Raw genomic sequence first — 20,312 nt, forward strand, 5'->3', positions numbered from 1 at the left:
CAAGAGGTAATAAGCACTTTAAACCGTTAATTTTTTCAATTTTCATGGTTTTATGATCGCAGTCGCGTTTGACTCATACAATCCGAACCTATTTCGGATCCCACATGCCAAACTGGACAACTTTTTAAAATTTTGAAATTTATTGTGATAGGTAGGGTTTGTGATGGCCGAACCTCCGTTTGAAATGAAACCGAACATCGATGAACCCGACATTGCACAACCTAATGTAGTTGAACCCGCAAAAGAGCAAATTCCGAACATGCATAATGTTGGCCTGTAAAACTGTAAAAAATTTCTGCAGAAAACTTGATTTTGGACTGTACACTCCAAACCTGTAATTTTAGTGACCATTTCGGTTCGCAGGATCCAAACCTGTGATTTTCGTGACTATTTCGGTTCGCAGGATCCAAAACTGTGATTTTCGTGACCATTTCGGTTCGCAGAATCCGAACATAATTGGTTTTGGATTGTAGACTCCAAACCAACGTATAAGCACAATTTTCGCCCCCCCCAAAACGTGTTCCCATCTATAATTGGCTTGTTTCGGATCCCACGAACCACACATAATATATTTCGGATCCTAGGATCCATAGCTTCCTAAAACCCCCAAATTCAAGGTTATTTTGGGATTTTTGGGGGGTTTAAGAGAAACATGGGGGGCGAAAAAAGCAATTTTCTTTTTTGTGTTTTTTTAGGCCCGGTCTATGTTAAAATATAGGGCTAATGGGTCGGCCCAGTAACTTGACTCATTTTGGCAACTCTAAGAGTAACTAAGACTTTGTTCTCAAAGCTAAGTTCATAAGATTGGCCTACATCGACTGTTCATCTAACAGATCTCAACAAACACAAGCAGAGAAAACTCGTAACGTTCGTCACTAGAGTTAATATCTTTTAATTTCAATAAATGCATTAAGAACACGACTTGATCAAGGATGTTCTTTTTGATATTTTTATGCATGCTGGAGTTTCTGTGAAGTAAGACGCGTCAATGAACTTCTTGATTGACCCACAAGAAGGGAGATTTACACTTTGCTCAACGGATGTTCTGGTGTATGGATGAGTAGGAATGAGACATATTTTATGTGGACTTAATTGACTGAAGTTTCCCCACTCTTGAGACTGATGATTTGAGATTTTACTCTAGGATAGACAACTCTTAAAGCTGCTTTAACAAAAATGACCAAACATGAGAAATCGTGCTCTGACAATCAACATGTTTTTATACCATTTGCATTTGACAATTTTAGTTTTCTAACAGCAAAGATTGTAAATCTTCCGAAAAGAATTCAAAAAATCATGCATAACAACGTTGTGTTCTCCTAAGTCCGTGTATGTAGTTTTTCAGAGAACTGGTTTTGTCATATAGAAAAGTTTAGCGGTGTAGCCCGTAGTCCGTCAATTCATATGCAATTATCTTGAGTATATATAATATGACCTTTTATCTCCTTGGAATTCAAACTGAATGATTGATAAAAAGACAATAATTAGTGATTGCATAAATTGCTCTATATATAGAGCCGAAAGGAATTAACAAACAAACTATTAACAAACTACTAACTAATTAACAAACTCTAACTAATTATTATACTCCAGTATGTATACCCTGAAAGAGGATAAGCTTCTGAAGTAATCAAAAGCATAGTAATAACAATGACAGAAGAATTACATATAAGATGATTAAGATGATGAGAGATAGTTAAAAAATTAATTTTTATTCAATGACAGGTTGCTTACATAACTTGAGAGTATGAGATGTAATTTTTAAAATTTTTATCCAATGAAAATTAATTTTTATTCAATGACAGGTTGCTTACATATATAGCTTGATAGTTAAAATGATTTCACATCTATGAAAATCAACATTGGCCATTTTAAAATTTTCATTGGTGCCATATGCGTCTATCATATGCATAATTTAGTTCCACACAAAAATGATTGTAATTTTTAACAAGATCAATAAAAGTACTTATCAAATATATATGAAATTAACATTCATAATCTTTAATACAATATACATATCTAACCTAGTCCATATTAACATGAATCATCACTCTCTATGAAGGTGCCTTCCAATTAAACTCGCATTCATTATAGCAGGATCAGCAGAAGCAAATGGATTTGGTGGCATACTTAACTTCTCTCCATCTCCTTCCAACATATGAACTACAACTTGCATAGAAGGACGATCGACCGGGTGCCATTGAATACACCAAAGTCCTGCAATCGCAAGTTTCTTCGCTATTTTCGCATATTTCTCAACCTCAATATGTTCGCTCAAATCATCCCCTTGTTCTATCAAATTATAAATCCATTCCGGAAAATACCCTAAACCACTTCTCTTTTCGACAACATCAGCATTTTGCCTTCCCCCAACCATCTCAAGCAACAACATTCCAAAACTATACACATCAGACTTATACGACACATTACCAAAGTTTCTAGAAAAGACTTCCGGTGCTATATAACCAATAGTCCCCCTAGCCGCAGTCATGGAAACCGCACTCTGATCTTTAGAACAAAGTTTAGCTAGACCAAAATCAGATATCTTGGGAGTGAAGTTATTGTCAAGTAAGATATTGTGCGGTTTTATATCGAAGTGAAGTATCCTTTGGTCACATCCTTGGTGAAGATACTCAATCCCTTTGGCTATTCCAAGCGCAATTTCTTGTAACTTCTCCCAACTCAAAAAATGGTTTTTAAAATCCGTTGTGGAAATGAATTTCTGCAACGAACCATTTGGTAAATACTCGTAAACCAGAGCTCGTGTGTGTCCATCGGCACAAAAGCCTACTAAGTGAACAACATTGACGTGGTGAATTTGACTCATTGTTCCTACTTCATTGATGAACTCAGGTCCGTTTCCTGTGGATGTTTTGAGAAGCTTGACTGCGACATATATGTCGCCAGATAGTTTACCTTTGTACACCGTTCCGTATGCTCCTTGTCCAAGTTCATTCTTGAAATTGTTTGTGATCCTTTTTATGTCAGAATAGGAATACCTTGTTGGTTTTAATGCTCTATAATCTTCTAAGAACTTCTCTATTCTTGCTTCATTCTCTTCTTTTTGAGTTCGATATCGAACATGATATAATATAGTGACTAGTAGTAAAATTCCAAGACATGATAGTATTGGTACTGCTCAAAACAGAGGAAAGAATTAATCCTTAAACCTACTAGATATGTTAATTAAGTTTTAATTTTGTTTAATATAAAAGTATTCAATTTTGGTTGCAATATCAAGATTTTTTTTATGTTTTTGGGAGTGTGGTTGAAATCACAAACACATTTGGTTGCATAAGAAACTACAAACAATTGAACAACTACAAAAAAGTTATAACTTGGGAGTAAGTGTTACCTAGAATCTGCTCTTTTTTCTTTCCACCTGTAAAAATGAAGGAAAAGTTGTATTAATAAATTTTAGACTACAATATCTTAATTGATCTATATAGATGCTCATATTTATAGATTAAAAGACTAATTTTTTTTATTTTATTTTAAAAAGTCTAGCGACAAAACTCATATACAATAAGTAATGGATATTTGGGATTCAGACATATCCCCCAACACATCAAATATCTCTGCAGTTTTTTACCATCCGAGTTGTATTTAATTATAGGAGAAGGCTAAAACAATTGTACCCTAGAATACCATTACATGTAACTATGTAAGTAATAATCAAAATCTATTGTGTATCTAAAATCACTTATACCAATTCAAATATGCACTTATTTAATATTTTTCTAAAGAAAAATATAAATTAGAAATAAGAAATTTATAAAAGAAAATACCGTTAGATTCGTTGACAATGTTGTAACAATCATGTTCTATTTTACTTCCATTGCTACAACTTGTATCCCATCCTAAAACAAGATCAACTCCATTGCTAAATACAACATCTTTTGGAACAAAAGACATATCATACAACTTGGTACAATATGTCAAAGTAACATCCTTAATTCTAAGTGTAGAATTCAATGCATAAACTTGGTATCCATGAGAAGAAAGACATTTAATGGAAGAATAATGAGATTGTAAAGCAGTGTTCATGGATGAACAATTGAAGAGGGTATAATTGGAATTTGAATAATCAAAAAAATGAAAAGGAGTAGAAGTTATATTTAGATTTGAAAGGAGTTTTGGAAGACATCCATTTGGGTTGGTCACATGAATCTTTTGTGACTTGTAATCAATTTTGTTGACAACAAAGTTTATTGAATTTGGCAATTCTAGTATGGTTTGGTGATTCTTATTGCATGAAATATCAAACCCAATTTTTCCACAATTTTGTGATTGAATATTTTGAAGTCTAAAAGGGTATTGAATAGTTGGACTTGGAGCATCTTTGTGATTACATCTTGTTTTCAAGCATTCACTATTAGCTGAAGCAAGGGTAGTGTAGTAATTTACACTCAAAAAGAAGCAAAAGAATGGAAAAACTAGTGTAGAGTAATATTTACACCACATTTTGAACTATAGTTAAGTTTTAGCTATGAATTCATTATGTAGACTAAACTTGTATATGAGATTCAATGGGGGTAGAATAGGATCTAATTGTTCTGTTTTTTATTTTATTTTATTTTACTGCAATGATAATAATATTATTAGTGAATTGTTTTTTCCTTTAAAAAACGATTGTTTTTTATTGTCAACCATCTGTTTAGGGTCTAATGTCAACCATTCTGTGCTAACAACATATGTCATAGAATGAAAACAACACTTCAATATTCATATAATATCATATAGGAAACGAAAGTCAAGGTGGTGAGGGAATTGCAAATATAAAATCATTCTCAACCAAATAAGAATTTATGTTTAGCTATGCACATTAGTTGAAAGTATCTTGTGAGGGATGGATCAAATTACATTGGTTGGAAGTGTTCTCGTGAGAGATGAATCAAACTTGTGACGGAACATATAAAAGTTCGATTAATCTTTTAGGGTGTGGCGGTTTCCTTCGGGATAGCAATGATACTTGTTTGAATAGCTATGTCTGCAAGATTGGTTCTTGCGACGCACTCCATGCTGAGATGTGGAGTATGTATATTGGGATGAATTTAGCTCGGAGACAGGGAATTACTCATCTTCAAATTGAAAGTGACTTGAAGGTTTTAAAAAACATGGTAATAAATATACATGGCGTGAATAAATGAGAATCTCAGATTCGAATAATAATTTTCACAAAACATCATCACAAATTCTTATGCAATAGATGAGTTTAAATAACTCAATCCAAACAAACTACGAAAATTGTAATTTACAGAAAATTAATAATCTGAAACATCATCATTTTTTTTTTAGTAACGTCATATTTGTAATGTCAACTTATTACTATTAAATGAATGATAAGAATCTCACTTCGATGTGTAGCTGACATTCAGATAAATCTTTCAAAATCTTTAAAAAAATAAAAATAAAAAAATTAACCATTGAATTTCAAATACAATACACTAATCCCACAAACACAATATAATCAAAGTCAACACTATTTGTTACACTTAAAAAAGTACAAAATCAAAAATAACAAGCCCCCAAGCATGGTTGCATACGTATGAATTTGATGTATAAGTTATGAAATTTTGAAATTAAGAAGCTTTAGCACCAATCAAAAATCAAAATTAAGATTCAAAGAATCCTTAGTGAAGCATATTCGCATACTAATGGCATCAATTTTTGTCAATGATGTTAAACAACACAACACCAATAGGATCCTCTTCTCATGTCTCAACTTTATGTTTATATCACATCTTCTCATAACTTATGGACATAATGAAAATTGCAATGTAAGTGTCATACTCACCAAAATCAAATTTACTAGTTGTTTTTTTCACTAATAGGAAAATATATTCAACATATATCAAAATATTAAGTATAGCTTAGTTTCAAACTTTTCTAAAGGGTTTCAAAATAAGGTCTGCGACCGCAATCTGGACCGCAGCATCAATGTTTTTGATGTTTCCGCAACCACAATTTGGACTACAACATCAATGTTTTTGATGTTTCCATGACCGTGATTGAGGTCATATCAACTGCACTTGACGAAAATTCTTCGTAGTATCAGGGATCACGACTCAAACTGCGACTAAAAAACCAAAAATTCCTTGGTTCCTCAATAAGTCCAAACTTGATCTTTTGATATCTCTCTCTTTCTCTCCCTCAATTATGTCTTGGAAAATGCTTGTTAATCTAATTCTAATTGCAATTATGATCCTCCTAAACCCTCTTCTTTGCCTAACCGAAACAAATCATCAATGCTCCCATTCATCTTGTGGCAATATAGAAAACATAACCTACCCTTTTCGTCTAAAAGGCGATCCCGAAAACTGTGGAGATCCAAATTATGAACTTTCATGTGAGAACAATCAAACAATACTAAATCTATACAATGGAAAATACATTGTAGAATCCATCAACTACAATAATTCCACAATAAGAGTAACAGATTCAGGTCTCAACAAAGAAAATTGCTCTTCAACACCTCTCTACACTTTAACAAATGAAAATTTCACAACTGAAAAACCATATAGCTTGTTAAATGATAATAACTTAGAAACCATAGCATTTATAAACTGTGCAGCTTCAATTAATTCTCCTCTTTACATTGATACTTCATCTTGTATCAAAGGATTAATCAACTCTTCCAATTATGCTGTGTTTGGTGAGTTGAAGTTATCTGAATTGGAAGATTCATGCAGCATACTAGTGATGGTTATGATGATGAATTCAAATTTGAACAAAGGTGACAATAAATTTTCATATATGAATATTCATCAGCAACTTGTTTATGGATTAGAGCTTTCTTGGCATGAGATATTCTGCAAAGAGTGTCAAGGTAGAGGGTACTGTAAGTTGAACAATAACAATGAAGTCATTGGTTGTTCAAGAACTAGACCTTGTAGTGATGACTATACATCCTCTTTTAAATGTAAGTAAAAATCTCTCTTTCCTTTGTAAAGTTTTCTCCTTTAACAACCTGATGAAATATATTTTGGACCGGTTCAGGTGCTTTAAGAGCGGTTACCGATACAATCCATGACTTGGTTGAAGGTGATGTTTCTATTCCTTGCTTGCTATTTTAAACAATAAGTTAACGCATACATCATCATAGACAAATTAGACATGAATCCAGAGAAATCATTGCTTTTTCTGGTATTAACCCTTAGGGCCCGTTTGGTGCATAAGATATGATAGTGACAAGATAGGATATAAAACAGAATAAGGACATGATAAGATATAAGCAGGATAACAATTATCATGTGTTTGGTGCACACTGCACATAGGATAACAAACATTACATGATTAAATCTCATTTCTGTTTTACAGGTCCTAACAAACTTGGAGCTATCATTGGTATGTAAAGTTGCAATTTTTTTGGAGCTTCTAATTATATGGGGATAACTCTTTTGACATTAATGTTTAGATAGATCTTCTTAACATAGTTGTTTTTGCTTTTTCAAATCAGGACTAATTCTTCTAATAAGAATCATAGGAGGAGTACTGTTTATTCCTATGTATATGATATATAAATGGAGAAGGAGGCATTTATCTGCATATGATTCAGTTGAAGAGTTTCTTAAAACTCACAACAATCTCATGCCAATAAGATACTCTTACTCAGACATTAAAAAAATGACAAAAGGATTCAAGGATAAACTTGGTGAAGGTGGTTATGGTTCTGTTTACAAAGGACAACTTCGCAACGGTGATCTCGTAGCAATCAAGATGCTAGGTGGAAAATCAAGAGCAAATGGACAAGAATTCATCAATGAAGTTGCTACAATTGGAACAATCCATCATGTTAATGTTGTTCGCCTTATTGGATTTTGTGTTGAGAAAACAAAAAGAGCACTTGTTTATGAGTTCATGCCTAATGGTTCACTAGACAAACATATTTTCTCTAGAGAAAGAATGAATATTCCTTTGAGTTGTGAAAAAATGTTTGATATAGCTCTTGGTGTAGCGCGCGGTATTGAATATCTACATAGAGGATGTGACATGAGGATTTTGCATTTTGACATTAAGCCTCATAATATTCTTCTTGATGTGAATTTCAGTCCAAAGGTTTCGGATTTTGGACTAGCAAAGTTATATCCAATTGATAATAGCATTGTGTCGCTTACTGCTGCAAGAGGAACGATGGGATACATGGCGCCGGAATTGTTCTATAAGAACATTGGAGGAGTATCTTACAAAGCTGATGTTTATAGTTTTGGAATGTTGTTAATGGAAATGGCAAGTAGGAGAAGGAACATGAATGAGGGTGAAGATCATAAGAGTCAAGCTTATTTCCCTTCTTGGGTTTATGATCAATTTAGCGAAGGGAAAGAGATAGAAATGGGGAATGGTACGGAGGAGGAAGAGAAGATATTGAAGAAGATGATAATAGTTGCATTGTGGTGTATACAGATGAAACCAAGTGATCGTCCTTCGATGAACAAAGTGGTTGAGTTACTTGAAGGAGATGTTGAGTCATTGGAAATGCCTCCTAAGCCATTTCAAACTCCAAAAGGAATGCCTGTACAAGGCATTGGACAATTCAGAAATCTACCTTGGTTACTACCTGGAGATTCTACAAATTCACTTACCATCGTTGTAAATCGACATTAAGCTATTTACAGCATGTTTGGAACTGAAGGAGAGGTGATTTAAGGCTTAGCTTCCAACCAAACATGCAGTGACACTGTAGTTTATTTTTTCAAACACATGTTTAGTAGTGCTAAATTTTTTATTTGTATGCCTTGTATTGACAGATGATTACAGAGGCATTATTTTAGGATGAAATGGGTTGTAATTAGTGTGCTAGTTGACTGATATCAATACCACATAATTGCTGCTGCATGTTCTCCATTAGAGAGACCAACCGGACAACTTTGAATATCTCGTAGTTCTCTCATGTGGTTCAAGTTTCCAATCATGTGGTTAGAACAACCTGCATCAATTATCGATGTATTTGATCATACTCACCTGTCATCTTGTCATTATAGTTTGTTTTCTGAGAATTTAGTAATCCTACCAGCGTTTGCAATTGTTCTGCAGTAATCCCAGCCTAGCCTGAACCATCTCCTTGAGAAACCCCAGTTTCTGAACTTGTCCCCCCTGTGTGTAATGCATTTGCACGCACAATTCCTCCTCTTCCTCGTCCGGTTCCCCATCGCTGTATTGACTTGCCTAGTTGCCCCGTCCACCATATTTCCATTCAGTTTTTGGTCTATGCTCAGAAAAGGGTGAGAATGATTGTTGAGTATACCCCATTTGTATGAACTGTTCTCACCCTTTCTTCTTGAATCATTGTTGAGTATACCCTTGGGCAATGGATCTGTTGCGAGGAGATTGGATTCAACAGTTCCGTAAATTGTGTCATCCAATCCCATGAGGAACTGATGAACTCTTCCTCTCGTCGTTTTTGTAATCCGCATGTCTTTAGGGAGACACAAGCACCTGAAAGCGCAACAGTTGAAAAGTGTGGAGCACAGGCTTGATGCGTGTGATCCACTTTTCTGATAACAACTACATTTTATTTTCTTGTGTAGCAAGTAATACTCTTTATAAGCCTTTTAAGACTCCTAGTTCAAACATTAGCAGAAGGACAAGAAAAATGAGGCGTTATAGCCTTATAGGCTCCACCTTTACCTTTCATGTCACAACCGACAACAACCGTGTTATCTAAACCACCCTCGTTTCTGAGCTGAAACAATCCTAATTCTTTTCTTGTGGTTTCCATTAAAAACAACAAATCAGGATTCTTAAGATAGATCAACTTCTTAAGAGCTCTAACTAGAAAAATGAGAGCTACATGACAGATATACATATTGGAAATATTATCAGGTTCCATATTCCTTTGGGAAATATATGTTTTGTTTGCATATTGCACATGCAATAATTACATTTTATTAACTAAAGTGACTAATTCATATTTCATATTTTACAAATAAAGCCAAATGTACACTGATATATATATTAGGCCATAAGACAAAAAAAAAAAATGCAAATATAATGCATATAATTCTTGCAATTATCAAGCTGAATAGTACTTCAATAAAGGATTAGTTGCAATTTCCTCCACATAACTGGTAGAGCCAACATCTGATATAGTTTCCTTTGAGTTGTTATCAAGATTCTCTTGAATTGTTTCACCTGGATATAGTAAAGGTTTTGGAGGCATTTCAATATTTTCAATATCTCCTTCGAGCATCTCGACTACTTTTTTCATTGAAGGACGATCAACGGGTTTCAACTGTATACACCAAAGTGCAACTAGGAACATTTTCTTCAAAACATCATTAATTTCTTCCATGATAACATCTTCCATTTCCCTCTCTCTATTTTTATACAATTGATCATAAATCCATAAGGGAAAGTAAAGTTGACTTGAATGTTCAGCACGTGGATTCAAATTTCTTCTCCTACTTGTCATTTCAATCAAAAGCATTCCAAAGCTATACACATCAGCCTTGTATGATATTCCTCCGATATTTTGGTAGAACAATTCAGGAGCCATGTACCCAATTGTTCCTCTAGCTACCGTCAAAGTGACGATGCTATTGTCAATAGGATAAAGCTTTGCAAGACCAAAGTCCGAAACTTTGGGGATGAAATTTTTGTCAAGAAGGATGTTATGAGGCTTAATATCAAAATGTAAAATTTGCATATCACAACCCTGATGAAGATAAGAAATTCCACGAGCCACTCCAAGAGATATCTCATATATTTGGTTGTAAGTTAAAAATACAACACCCTCTTTGTTGAAAATATATTTATCAAGAGAGCCATTAGGCATGTATTCATAAACAAGAGCACGTTTTGATCCTTCGACACAAAACCCGACAAGTCTTACCACATTTGAGTGGTATATTCTTCCTATGGTTGCAACTTCACTTATGAATTCTTGCCCATTAGCATTTGATTTTATCTTCAACATCTTTATGGCTACAAATGGTCCACTAATTAGATTTCCTCTATACACATCTCCATAACCTCCTTCACCCAATTTTACCGTAAAATTTTTAGCCATCTGCTTTATCTCTTTGTATGAATACCTTATTGGCATAAGAGTATTACCTTGCAAAAAATCTTCGATATTTTCATATATTGATGCATGTCTTCTTCGATACGTACTAATCAACAGCATAGTGAACAATATGATGCCCAACATAATTCTAATTGTAATATATGGCAGCAAATACGTTCCTGTAAACATTCCAACTTCCACAATCCTCAATCCTCAATCACGTGCGCCATGCCCACCAGCCGACGAAGTCCTACAATTCATATCAAAGAGTTGGCCATGATAAACATCTATTCCTAGTGGAAAAACATTAGGCCTCCAATAAGTTATATCCCCGTTTAAATAAGGAGAATGCTAAATAGTAAATAGTGTCCCCGAAATAATCTTTAAGTATCTTACGACAATACATGTCACTCCCTTAAATTTTTTTAACCCAAAGAGATAAACACAACACACACAAGTCTAGAGCTTTCCTTATTTCTCCTCTCTGTTCCTAGTCTCGTCTCCCTCACCTCTCATATATCCATTCTATCTTTCTTCATTTTCTTACAACCTTTCCCCCAAATTCTATCATATGTTCTGCTTGTTATGAACTCAAGCTTGGAAATAATATTGAGTGAGAAGTGAAAATACCCATTCATGGAGAGTTTGCTATTTGGTGTTCCTTGAGGTAAAAATCTATGATTTATGAAATTTAGAGATGATATTTAGCTAGACTGAGTATTGAAAAGTCGTATAGATAGTGTAAATCTTAAATTTCATGGACCCTTTTAAACCCTAAGTCTAACAAATTGGGGGTTTTGTCCAATTCTTGTATTTATCATTATTGTGGTCTCAAATAAGTTTCTTTAAGTGCTGAAATTCTTGTATGATATTCAGATTCGGTGGAAGTTGCTCCGGTGGCCGTTCCGGAAGGCGTTGCTAGGAACGGAGTTGTCTCTTCATAGTTGTGAGTAGATAATTTACCTTGTAACTAGTTTTCTAAGTTATTTTTATGGGAGAAACAACTTTTTAAGAAGAAAAGCTCATTTCAATAGTAATTTCACAAATGCATTTATTTTAAAGATTTGGTTTTAGTTTTGCAAAAATAGCAAAAGTCAGTGACTTTAAGCAAGTTGTTATAATACTATAAATTGATTTCTAGTACGGAAATTATTTTAAAGTTTATTTGGAAGCTTTATATGGGATACAAAGTTTGCCGTTCGCTGCAACGAAGAGAGAATGCAGCCTATGAACGAAATGTTCATAGTATATTTTAAGTGTGTATCTGTTCGCCACAACAAAGAGATAATGTGGTATATATATATTCGTTCGCCACAACGAAGAGATAATGTGATATATATTTCCGTTCGCCACAACGAAGAGATAATGTGGTATATCCGTTCTGTTTATGAGCGAGAAAGAAAAATATAATTTGAACTTTAAAATATTTTTAAGTTGCATTATGAGCTATTAGAAAGGAATTTTCATTATGTTATAAAAACTGGTTTTGTGCAACGTGAATTATTTCCTTTTTAAAATATTCGTGCGGTTATTGTTTCTCCTTCTTGTTCACTTGGTATCTTATGCTATCACTGAGTCTATGTGACTCATCCTTATTTCCTTTATTTTTTTTCAGATCCGCAAATGGCAGGATAGACCGTTATTGATATTTGTAGATTCCAGCAAGTACCCTCTTTTTTGTAGGCCCCTATCTTTAATGGAGGCTGGTATTTTGTGACTTCAGTATGATGCAGCTATATTTTGAGTAGAACTTGTTTAGAGATCTTTAAGTGTATGTAGTACTACAATTTTGTAACGTTGCTATATGTATATCCACTATCATGGTGGATATGTGAAATTTAGTATAATTAAGGACCTGCTGTTGGAAAAATGTTTTGATGTAAATAGATAATGTAGGGATAAAATGGATATTTTGGGATGGAAAATGCTAAACAGTGCTCCCGGGGCACTAGTTAAGGATATAAATATAGAAGTTTTATCTCGTAAATTGTGCATTCAATGTTTAAATGATGTGAAAAGTTGTTCTTTCTCATCATTAACTTTATCATTTGTTTCCTTTTTTAGTATGCTTAACTAGTGCCCCAGGGACACGCATGACCCTTTTGGGATTGTAAGAAAAACAAAGGAGACTTTGCCAAATTTTTGGTAGATTCTAGAGATGTGAATATAGGTGTATTTTATATTAGGCTTGTCAGACTTACTTATTTTCTGTAGCGATGGTTAGTCTGCGCGCCGGTCAGGGTCATGACAAAAACTATTCAATGAAGGCGGGCTACAATTTTCCGTCTTACATCTAACCTCCATGATGATGTGCGGGATGTTATGAAAAAATTGCGGGCACATTTAAATATAATTATCTTCTCATGGCAAACTAATGTTCAAGCATTTGCCTACGAGAATTAATTTACATCATAGAGGCGTGCTTGTTACAAACTCTGATTTTCACTGCGTATGGTGTCCGGATAAGCAAGAAATGGAGGTCCATTTATTCACTACTTGTCAAGTCGCGGTTGCTATTTGGCTAGAAGTTCATGGTTGGTGATCTAACCTGATGATCAGAAAAGGTTGATGGCTGGTCCGTTGAGCAAATCGTCCACCGGAGGGGGGTTTGTACCTGCAGGCACTCCGATCAAGAGAATGAGAGAGATACAAGAGAGAAGAGAGAGAAAGAAAAGTGTAGAATGGTTTAGAATACCTGGCTCTCCTGTCTAGGAGAGCTTATATAGTTGCCCCCAGCGCTGGGCCAAAGGTTGGTCTATTGGGCTGGAATAACCGGCCCAATAGACTCAACTGCCAAGATAGTCCCTGTATCGTAGGGGAGACGGTTATTCGCCTCTATCTTGGTTGAAGCCGTTTCGCTATTCGCGGGTAATGGATAGGCTCCTTGACGAAGGCGTGGTTGAACGGATCAACACGCGTGGATAGATGAGCACGTGTTTAACGTGCTGCTTATCCGTTATGTCGGGAGGACACGTCATTGGCTGACGTGTCGGGGAAACCTCCCCTTATTGGGCTGTGCCCCAAATGTCGGGCAGGAAGTGATTGAACCAGCTTTTGGCCAGTCCAGAACAGTTGGCTAGACATTTTTAGTTTTTTACGGTACTGTCGGGTGAGCTTTGCTGCTCTTAATTTTGACTCTTTCGCCTCTCTGTTAAAGTGCAAAGAAAGGAGTGGTTTGTACGTGATTTGGCAGGCAACAATATGGTTATTATGGAAAGCAAGGAATACACAAATTTTTGAAGGAAAACTAATGGCTGTATGTGATATTGTTGAGGCAATCAAACATACTACCAATGGAAGGGCAAATTATTCAGAAAAGAAAAAAAACGATGAATTTCTGTAAAAAAACAACGATGAATGGATGATATATGAAATCCATACCTTGATAAATGCCAAAGATATAATCTGCAGTAGAATAAGAAGAAAAAAAATTCAGTGTTTTTCTTTGGTTACAAAATTATACAGTGTAGTTTAGAAATCCATAAACCGTTAATTTTGATGGGTCTCAATAACATATCAAATAATTTTTAATTTCTTAAAAAAAATGAATGATCTATATGGTATAAACGTTAAATACAACAATAAATTTTGTAAAATTCGTATTCATTATAATAGTATTCACGATTTGTACACCGTAAAAGACTTGATATGCAATATCTATTACTAATATATTAAAGTCGATTATTACCAAAGTTATTAATTTATCCTTATTATTTTTAACCATGTTGCAAGTTTTATATACTCATTGTAATTTCACTAAAAAAAATTAAAGAAAATATAGAAAGATGATATGCTTAAATATAGGAACAAAACAGATTATAGATAAGAACAAAAATAGAACAATCTATAAATAAAAATAGGAAAAAAATAATAAAAGAATTATAAAAAGTTTAATCAATAAAAAAATTATAGAAAGAATAAGAAAAAATAAGAAGAAACCGCATAAAAATAGAAAAAAAACAAAAAAAAAATACTCTATAAAAAAAAACATAAACAATATTTTTCATTAAAAAAACAAACAATTTTTTATTTTATAAACGAAAGATAAACAATATGAATTTAATTTATATACACTGTCAGTGTAAAATTATTTTACATTTGCATTGAATAATATACCACCACATCATGTATTGTTTTTAAAAACATATAATGTGTCACATTCATTAAATGATGTGTCAACACATCATTGGATAAATAAGTTTACACTGACAGTGCACAACCATTAAACTCAAACAATATTACTACAAAGTTTAATGAATTATCCTAAATATTCATAATAAAATTTCTAATTTTTTATTAAAAATATACACGGCACCATTATTTATCACTTAAACGTAAAAATTGAATAAATAAATTTACAAGAAATAATTAACACAATAATTTCACTTTCCGTCAAAAATAATTTCACTTATATTTTAACAATATTATATAACAACTATTTAATTTTAAATAAATTTTTTACATTAATAAAAGTCAAATAGACTGACAAACTCATATATCGAATAAAAGTCAATAGACCCGTGCGAATGCACGGGTCTTTAAACTAGTGTTTATTATAGTTGTAAAAATAAGAAAATATTATTCCCTCTGTTTTTTTTGGAATTGTAACCTCAAATTAGCGAATTTTATTTTTGCATATTTTCTTCCTATTATATCTTAATTTTAATCCACCAATGAATTCTTATTTTATACCCTCCACAAATCTGTTTTTTAAAAAAAACTTTAGTTTTCTAAATATATAACATTAATTAGTTTTATTGAGAGTAATTAACAAATGATATAATTAACAAATTGAACCCTTAAAATATCAAAACAACAGTTAAATAGAAACATTAAATTCACGGTCAAAAGACTATTAAAAAGAAACGGAGAGAGGAAATCAAATAAGAGATTCTTACACTCCAGAAGGTAGAGCATGGTGGAAAATATCTCTGACCAATATCCTGAAAATTGCAATAAAGAAGAAATTATTTTGTCTATTTTAAATTAAAATAAGATAAAAATATTTTTTTTTTACATGAATTGACGCTGAAAAATGTGGATAAAGTGGATGCATGCGAGTCTCCAATGTTTTTTTTTTAAAAAATTTCTTTTGGCACCTTTCTGTTTTATCATACACCCTGCTAATTTATCAAAATATTTATATTCGTTATTTAAGTAGTAGATATAATCTATTTTTTATGTAGTGGATGAGAAAACAAATTTCGCTATTTAAGTAGTAGATGATAGCCGATAGCTGTATATATAAACAATGACCTTCGATCACAAATATTTTCTTCTTTACCAACTTTTTTCAAACTCTTCAAAAAAACAAAAAAAAACTTTATTTCCACGAAAATCGTGTTTCCAAAACACAACCATAGCATCAAGGAACTCTAAAAACATCTCACTGAGCTAAATACAAAGGTAATGTGTATCTAAAACTTGCCACATTCAATTTCGTTTGAATCACGTCAAGCTCATTATACATTGGTCAGGTTCGCAACTTAAGTAGCGGATCACTTTGTTACTGAATCTGAACTAGAACTGAATGTGTGTTTTTTTTAATTGTTTTAGTTATGGATAAACCAAACACTTCTAAGATTGATGTGAAGCCGTCTAAGATTAGGATAATAAGGGAATCGAACAAAAAACACGAAGGTTGTGGAGCCCGTGATTGATTTTTGCATACAATTCACGACGGATAGAAAGTTTACTACATGACAATAGATGCAACAATGGCTTTGTGGTGAAGCGGAGAAGTTAGGGTTTATTGCAGTGGTTGCGAAGCCCGACAATGGAGGTAACAATAGAAAAGCTTATGTTGTGATTAGTTGTCAAAGAGGTGGCGATCATAGGGCCTACGTTACAAGAAATGAGAAGCCACGACAACATCAAAACGTAATTGCCATTTAGGCTTATGAGTTATTTGTTGAGTATGAAGATTCAAGAAACACAAGAAAGAGAGTTTGAATTGGGTTTCTAAATAATTTTAATTTTTTTCGAAACTCCCAAAATAATGTAAACAAAGACTCTTGATAACAAGACTCTAAGAAAAACAATCAAGACTCTTAAACAACAAAGAAATATAACAAGGCAAGGGAGAGCGAATGACACGTTTTATGGATTTATATATTAATTTTTGAAATTTAGATATATAATCTATTTTTCATCCACTATACATCATTTTATATGGATTTATATATTATTAAAGTGATTACTTATTTCATTAGTAAAAGGGAGTAACATATTAAATTAATTAATTTTAAATTAATAGTAGTTAATTGGTTGTTAAATTAGCCGTAGTTAGTCGTTGCTATAGTGGTCGTTGAACTGTCGTTTGTCGTGTTGCTATGGTGGCCGTTGAGCTTGATAACACCGAAAAATGCACTATTTATTTAATAAAATTAGCTTAGTATTTTACTATTTCTTTGCATTTTTCGTAGTATTATTACTATTATTTTTATGTATTTCAGGAATGTCCGGAAGCTACCAAATAATTTATAAATTGCAAAATAAATGCTAATAAAGAATTGGATCGGATCAGGAAGCAAAAAGGGGGGTGAATACCAAAACAAACAAGTGCCAATTGGGTCACAAAGCCCCAAAGTAGCAAGCCCAATTGATCTCAGGCCCAGTGGCCACGCCACACACAAAGAAAAAATGCACAAGAAAATTGCATGTGGCACTAGCCACATGGTGTGGCACCCGCCACCCCTTCCTTTCTAATAGGGCACATGCAAAATATAAGTCCAGTGAACAATATCTTTTTCAGCCTATAAATAGAGGTTCGATCATTCATTATTTCATTAGAAAAAGACAATTTTTTAGAGAACAGATAGCAGTTATTATTAGTTTAAGCATTTTATTTTGTAAAAGCTTTCGATTTCCAGCAAAGTTCCAGTGTACTTCGAGATTTCGAATTTTAATTCCAGTTTAATTTATTTTTCAGGTTCTTATCTTTTGTTTTATTTATTTATTTATCTGCTTTAGTTTGTTCACTTTTGTTTAATTCCAGTTACTGTTTACTTTTGTTATTCATATTCCAATAATTATTTTCCAGTATCGTTGCATTTATTTATGTTGATGGTTGTTTATTTAATTATGATGTACTTATTTATAATCACGTCTAGCTAATTTCGTAAGACTGAGATGTGAAATAGGAAGCAGATTTGGATTCAGTAGTTAATTTGTATACTCAATTTTAAACTAGTTTTCTGTATCAGTTTTTATACTTAGATTAAATTAATAATTTTGCACGAGAGTGAAAATTAACTAAGCTATAAATCAATAGCGTGACAGTGAGATTTATACCAGATAGTAAAAACTGAACATTAACTAAGGTATAAATTAACTAAGGTATAAATTATATTGATTTTCAAAAAGTATTTTATAAACAATGAGTGAGCGACAGTAAATAATTAGTTTTATATAGTACAATACAAGTCAACAGCGCGACAGTGTGAGACTTGTGTTCTTAAATCAATGTAGTTTTGTGAAAACTGAATCTTTTATTAATGCAAATTAATTATTGAATTCATTGAAGCAACTAAAATTCACATCCCGGTTATTAAGTCATATTATCTTAAATACAGTCTAATTAATTATTTAAACCCCCTTTTTAATTAATATCTAGCCTTAACCTTACAACACATTAAAAAACATAAGCGAAACATTGAAAAATAGTCTCTGTGTGATCGATAATCTTTTATAACTACACGATATACCTGTGCACTTGCAGTAAAATATCGCGATCAGAGCCGCCGTTTGTCGTGTTGCCATTGTTGTTTCTTTTAAGCCATTGGGTATAATATTTTTTAATTAATGATGTTGAGATAAAAATGAAGTCGTGATAAATGATGCCGAGATAAAAATGATGCCGTGATTAAAATGATGCCGAGAAATTACGTTGGGAAATTACATTGAGAAATGATGTTGGGAATTATGTTGAGATAACATTTTTAATGACGTTAGGAAGCCATGAATTTGAATGTTGAGTCTTGTGTTTTTAACGAGTTATTTGCTAATTGACGTGCTTGTGTATTTAGTCGGTGTCCTCATATATGCTAAATTGTGTTTTGGTTCCGGAGTGTCTTAACTCCTTTATGTGTTTATGTTTCATTATTCCCTATTCTTGTTGTGTTAATACACCGTTGTCATGTGTGAATATATTCTCACCCCTTTGTTGTTTGTGTTGTGTGGCTTGGTCCTGCGATTGTGAAATCGCAGTATCTACAGGTTGTCGAGTTTTCGAGTTCGAGAAGTCCGCTCTGATAGTTATGCTACTTTATAAAGATAAAAATTTAGTCATACTTATTAAGGAAAAAAAGTAATTTTTTTAGTTATTTGATTGTTAAAAATTCAGGCTGTTTTGGGAACGATGGTGATGAGACGAGTTCTTGGTCTTTATGGGGGAAACATTACATATAACGAACCACTAGCACTCCAACGCTCAAGTTAGTATTTGAAAGAGATAAAATGGAGTGAGTAATTGGAGGCGGAGCTAGGGATTGATGTATGAATGCTTATATATAGGAGAATATTAGGGTTTTTGTGAGAGAATTTCCAAAATATACTTCAAAGGATGTAATGATTAGTTTGAAATAATGTGTCTATTGATTTAGTCTTGGAACCTTTTGAGAACAAGAGTGAATCATAACATTGTTTCATATAACGTTGCATGATATCTTTCAAGGATTGTTTCCCTTCATCAAACGATATGAGTTTCTTTATAAATATAGAGATACTCACGAGGCAGAAAAAGACATCCAAACACATCCAATCATGTTCACATGAGTCTAAACTCTGTCTAAAATATTTCTAAGTCATTTCTACAATTCTCTAGTGCACAAGAGTCATCGCGGTTAGTGCTATCATCTTGTGTCTCGGAGTCAACGTGTTGAGAGAAGTTGCAAAGGAAACCAACGCTGCGGCTATGTGGGCTAAGTTTGATTCATTGTATATGACCAAGTCGGAGGCACATAAGCAGTTTCTGAAATAAAAACTCTTCTTTTACCGAATGGTGTAGGCGAAATCCATGAAGGAACAACTGGCAGAATTTAATAAGATTATTGATGAGTTAACCAACATTGAGGTGAACCTAGAAGATGAAGATAAAGCCCTACATCTACTGGTTACGTTACCTAAGTCATTTCAAGAGGGATTGTCCGGAGTTGAAGGACAATAATTCTGCTCATGTTATTGAAGGCTCATCAGAGTATGAAGGTTATGAGCATGGAGAGGCACTAGTGGTGTAAAGTAGGGAACCAAAGGAGAGTGAGACTTAGAATTCTGGTGATGCTCATGACGGTGGAGAGTTAGGGGATTT

The 20,312-nt window shown here is 33.3% G+C and overlaps 3 protein-coding genes across 3 annotated transcripts; 1 reads left to right on the forward strand and 2 right to left on the reverse strand.

Annotated features, from left to right (window-relative positions):
* Positions 1-1,953: 1,953 nt before the first annotated feature.
* LOC123883318 (rust resistance kinase Lr10-like) lies at positions 1,954-4,468 on the reverse strand. The gene is made up of 3 exons (XM_045932079.1): positions 3,789-4,468; positions 3,356-3,382; positions 1,954-3,135 (listed from the first exon to the last, which is right to left on the reverse strand). Exons 1-3 carry the CDS (start codon positions 4,462-4,464, stop codon positions 2,048-2,050), a joined length of 1,791 nt encoding a protein of 596 aa, XP_045788035.1. The 5' UTR covers positions 4,465-4,468; the 3' UTR covers positions 1,954-2,047.
* Positions 4,469-5,616: 1,148 nt separating this feature from the next.
* LOC123912881 (rust resistance kinase Lr10-like) lies at positions 5,617-9,980 on the forward strand. Its single transcript, XM_045963466.1, has 4 exons — positions 5,617-6,922; positions 7,000-7,044; positions 7,321-7,347; positions 7,460-9,980. The coding sequence occupies exons 1-4, from the start codon at positions 6,160-6,162 to the stop codon at positions 8,602-8,604; spliced, it is 1,980 nt and encodes a 659-aa protein (XP_045819422.1). The 5' UTR covers positions 5,617-6,159; the 3' UTR covers positions 8,605-9,980.
* Positions 9,801-11,233, reverse strand: LOC123912890 (rust resistance kinase Lr10-like). Its single transcript, XM_045963476.1, has one exon. It carries the CDS (start codon positions 11,192-11,194, stop codon positions 10,013-10,015), a length of 1,182 nt encoding a protein of 393 aa, XP_045819432.1. The 5' UTR covers positions 11,195-11,233; the 3' UTR covers positions 9,801-10,012.
* Between the last annotated feature and the right edge of the window lie 9,079 nt (positions 11,234-20,312).

This window comes from Trifolium pratense, linkage group LG1, assembly GCF_020283565.1.
Source record: "Trifolium pratense cultivar HEN17-A07 linkage group LG1, ARS_RC_1.1, whole genome shotgun sequence".
NCBI lineage: Eukaryota > Viridiplantae > Streptophyta > Magnoliopsida > Fabales > Fabaceae > Trifolium > Trifolium pratense.

Bases quoted from the DNA above. Each gene is read 5' to 3' on its own strand.
- LOC123883318 (XM_045932079.1), bottom strand. From the start codon at position 4,464: ATGTGGTGTAAATATTACTCTACACTAGTTTTTCCATTCTTTTGCTTC. The intron at 3,383-3,788 runs GTATTTTCTTTT...TCATTTTTACAG, and splicing joins CATTGTCAACGAATCTAACG to GTGGAAAGAAAAAAGAGCAG. The intron at 3,136-3,355 runs GTAACACTTACT...TGTTTTGAGCAG, and splicing joins GAAAAAAGAGCAGATTCTAG to TACCAATACTATCATGTCTT.
- LOC123912881 (XM_045963466.1), top strand. From the start codon at position 6,160: ATGTCTTGGAAAATGCTTGTTAATCTAATTCTAATTGCAATTATGATC. The intron at 6,923-6,999 runs GTAAGTAAAAAT...GGACCGGTTCAG, and splicing joins CTATACATCCTCTTTTAAAT to GTGCTTTAAGAGCGGTTACC. The intron at 7,045-7,320 runs GTGATGTTTCTA...TCTGTTTTACAG, and splicing joins AATCCATGACTTGGTTGAAG to GTCCTAACAAACTTGGAGCT.
- LOC123912890 (XM_045963476.1), bottom strand. From the start codon at position 11,194: ATGTTTACAGGAACGTATTTGCTGCCATATATTACAATTAGAATTATG.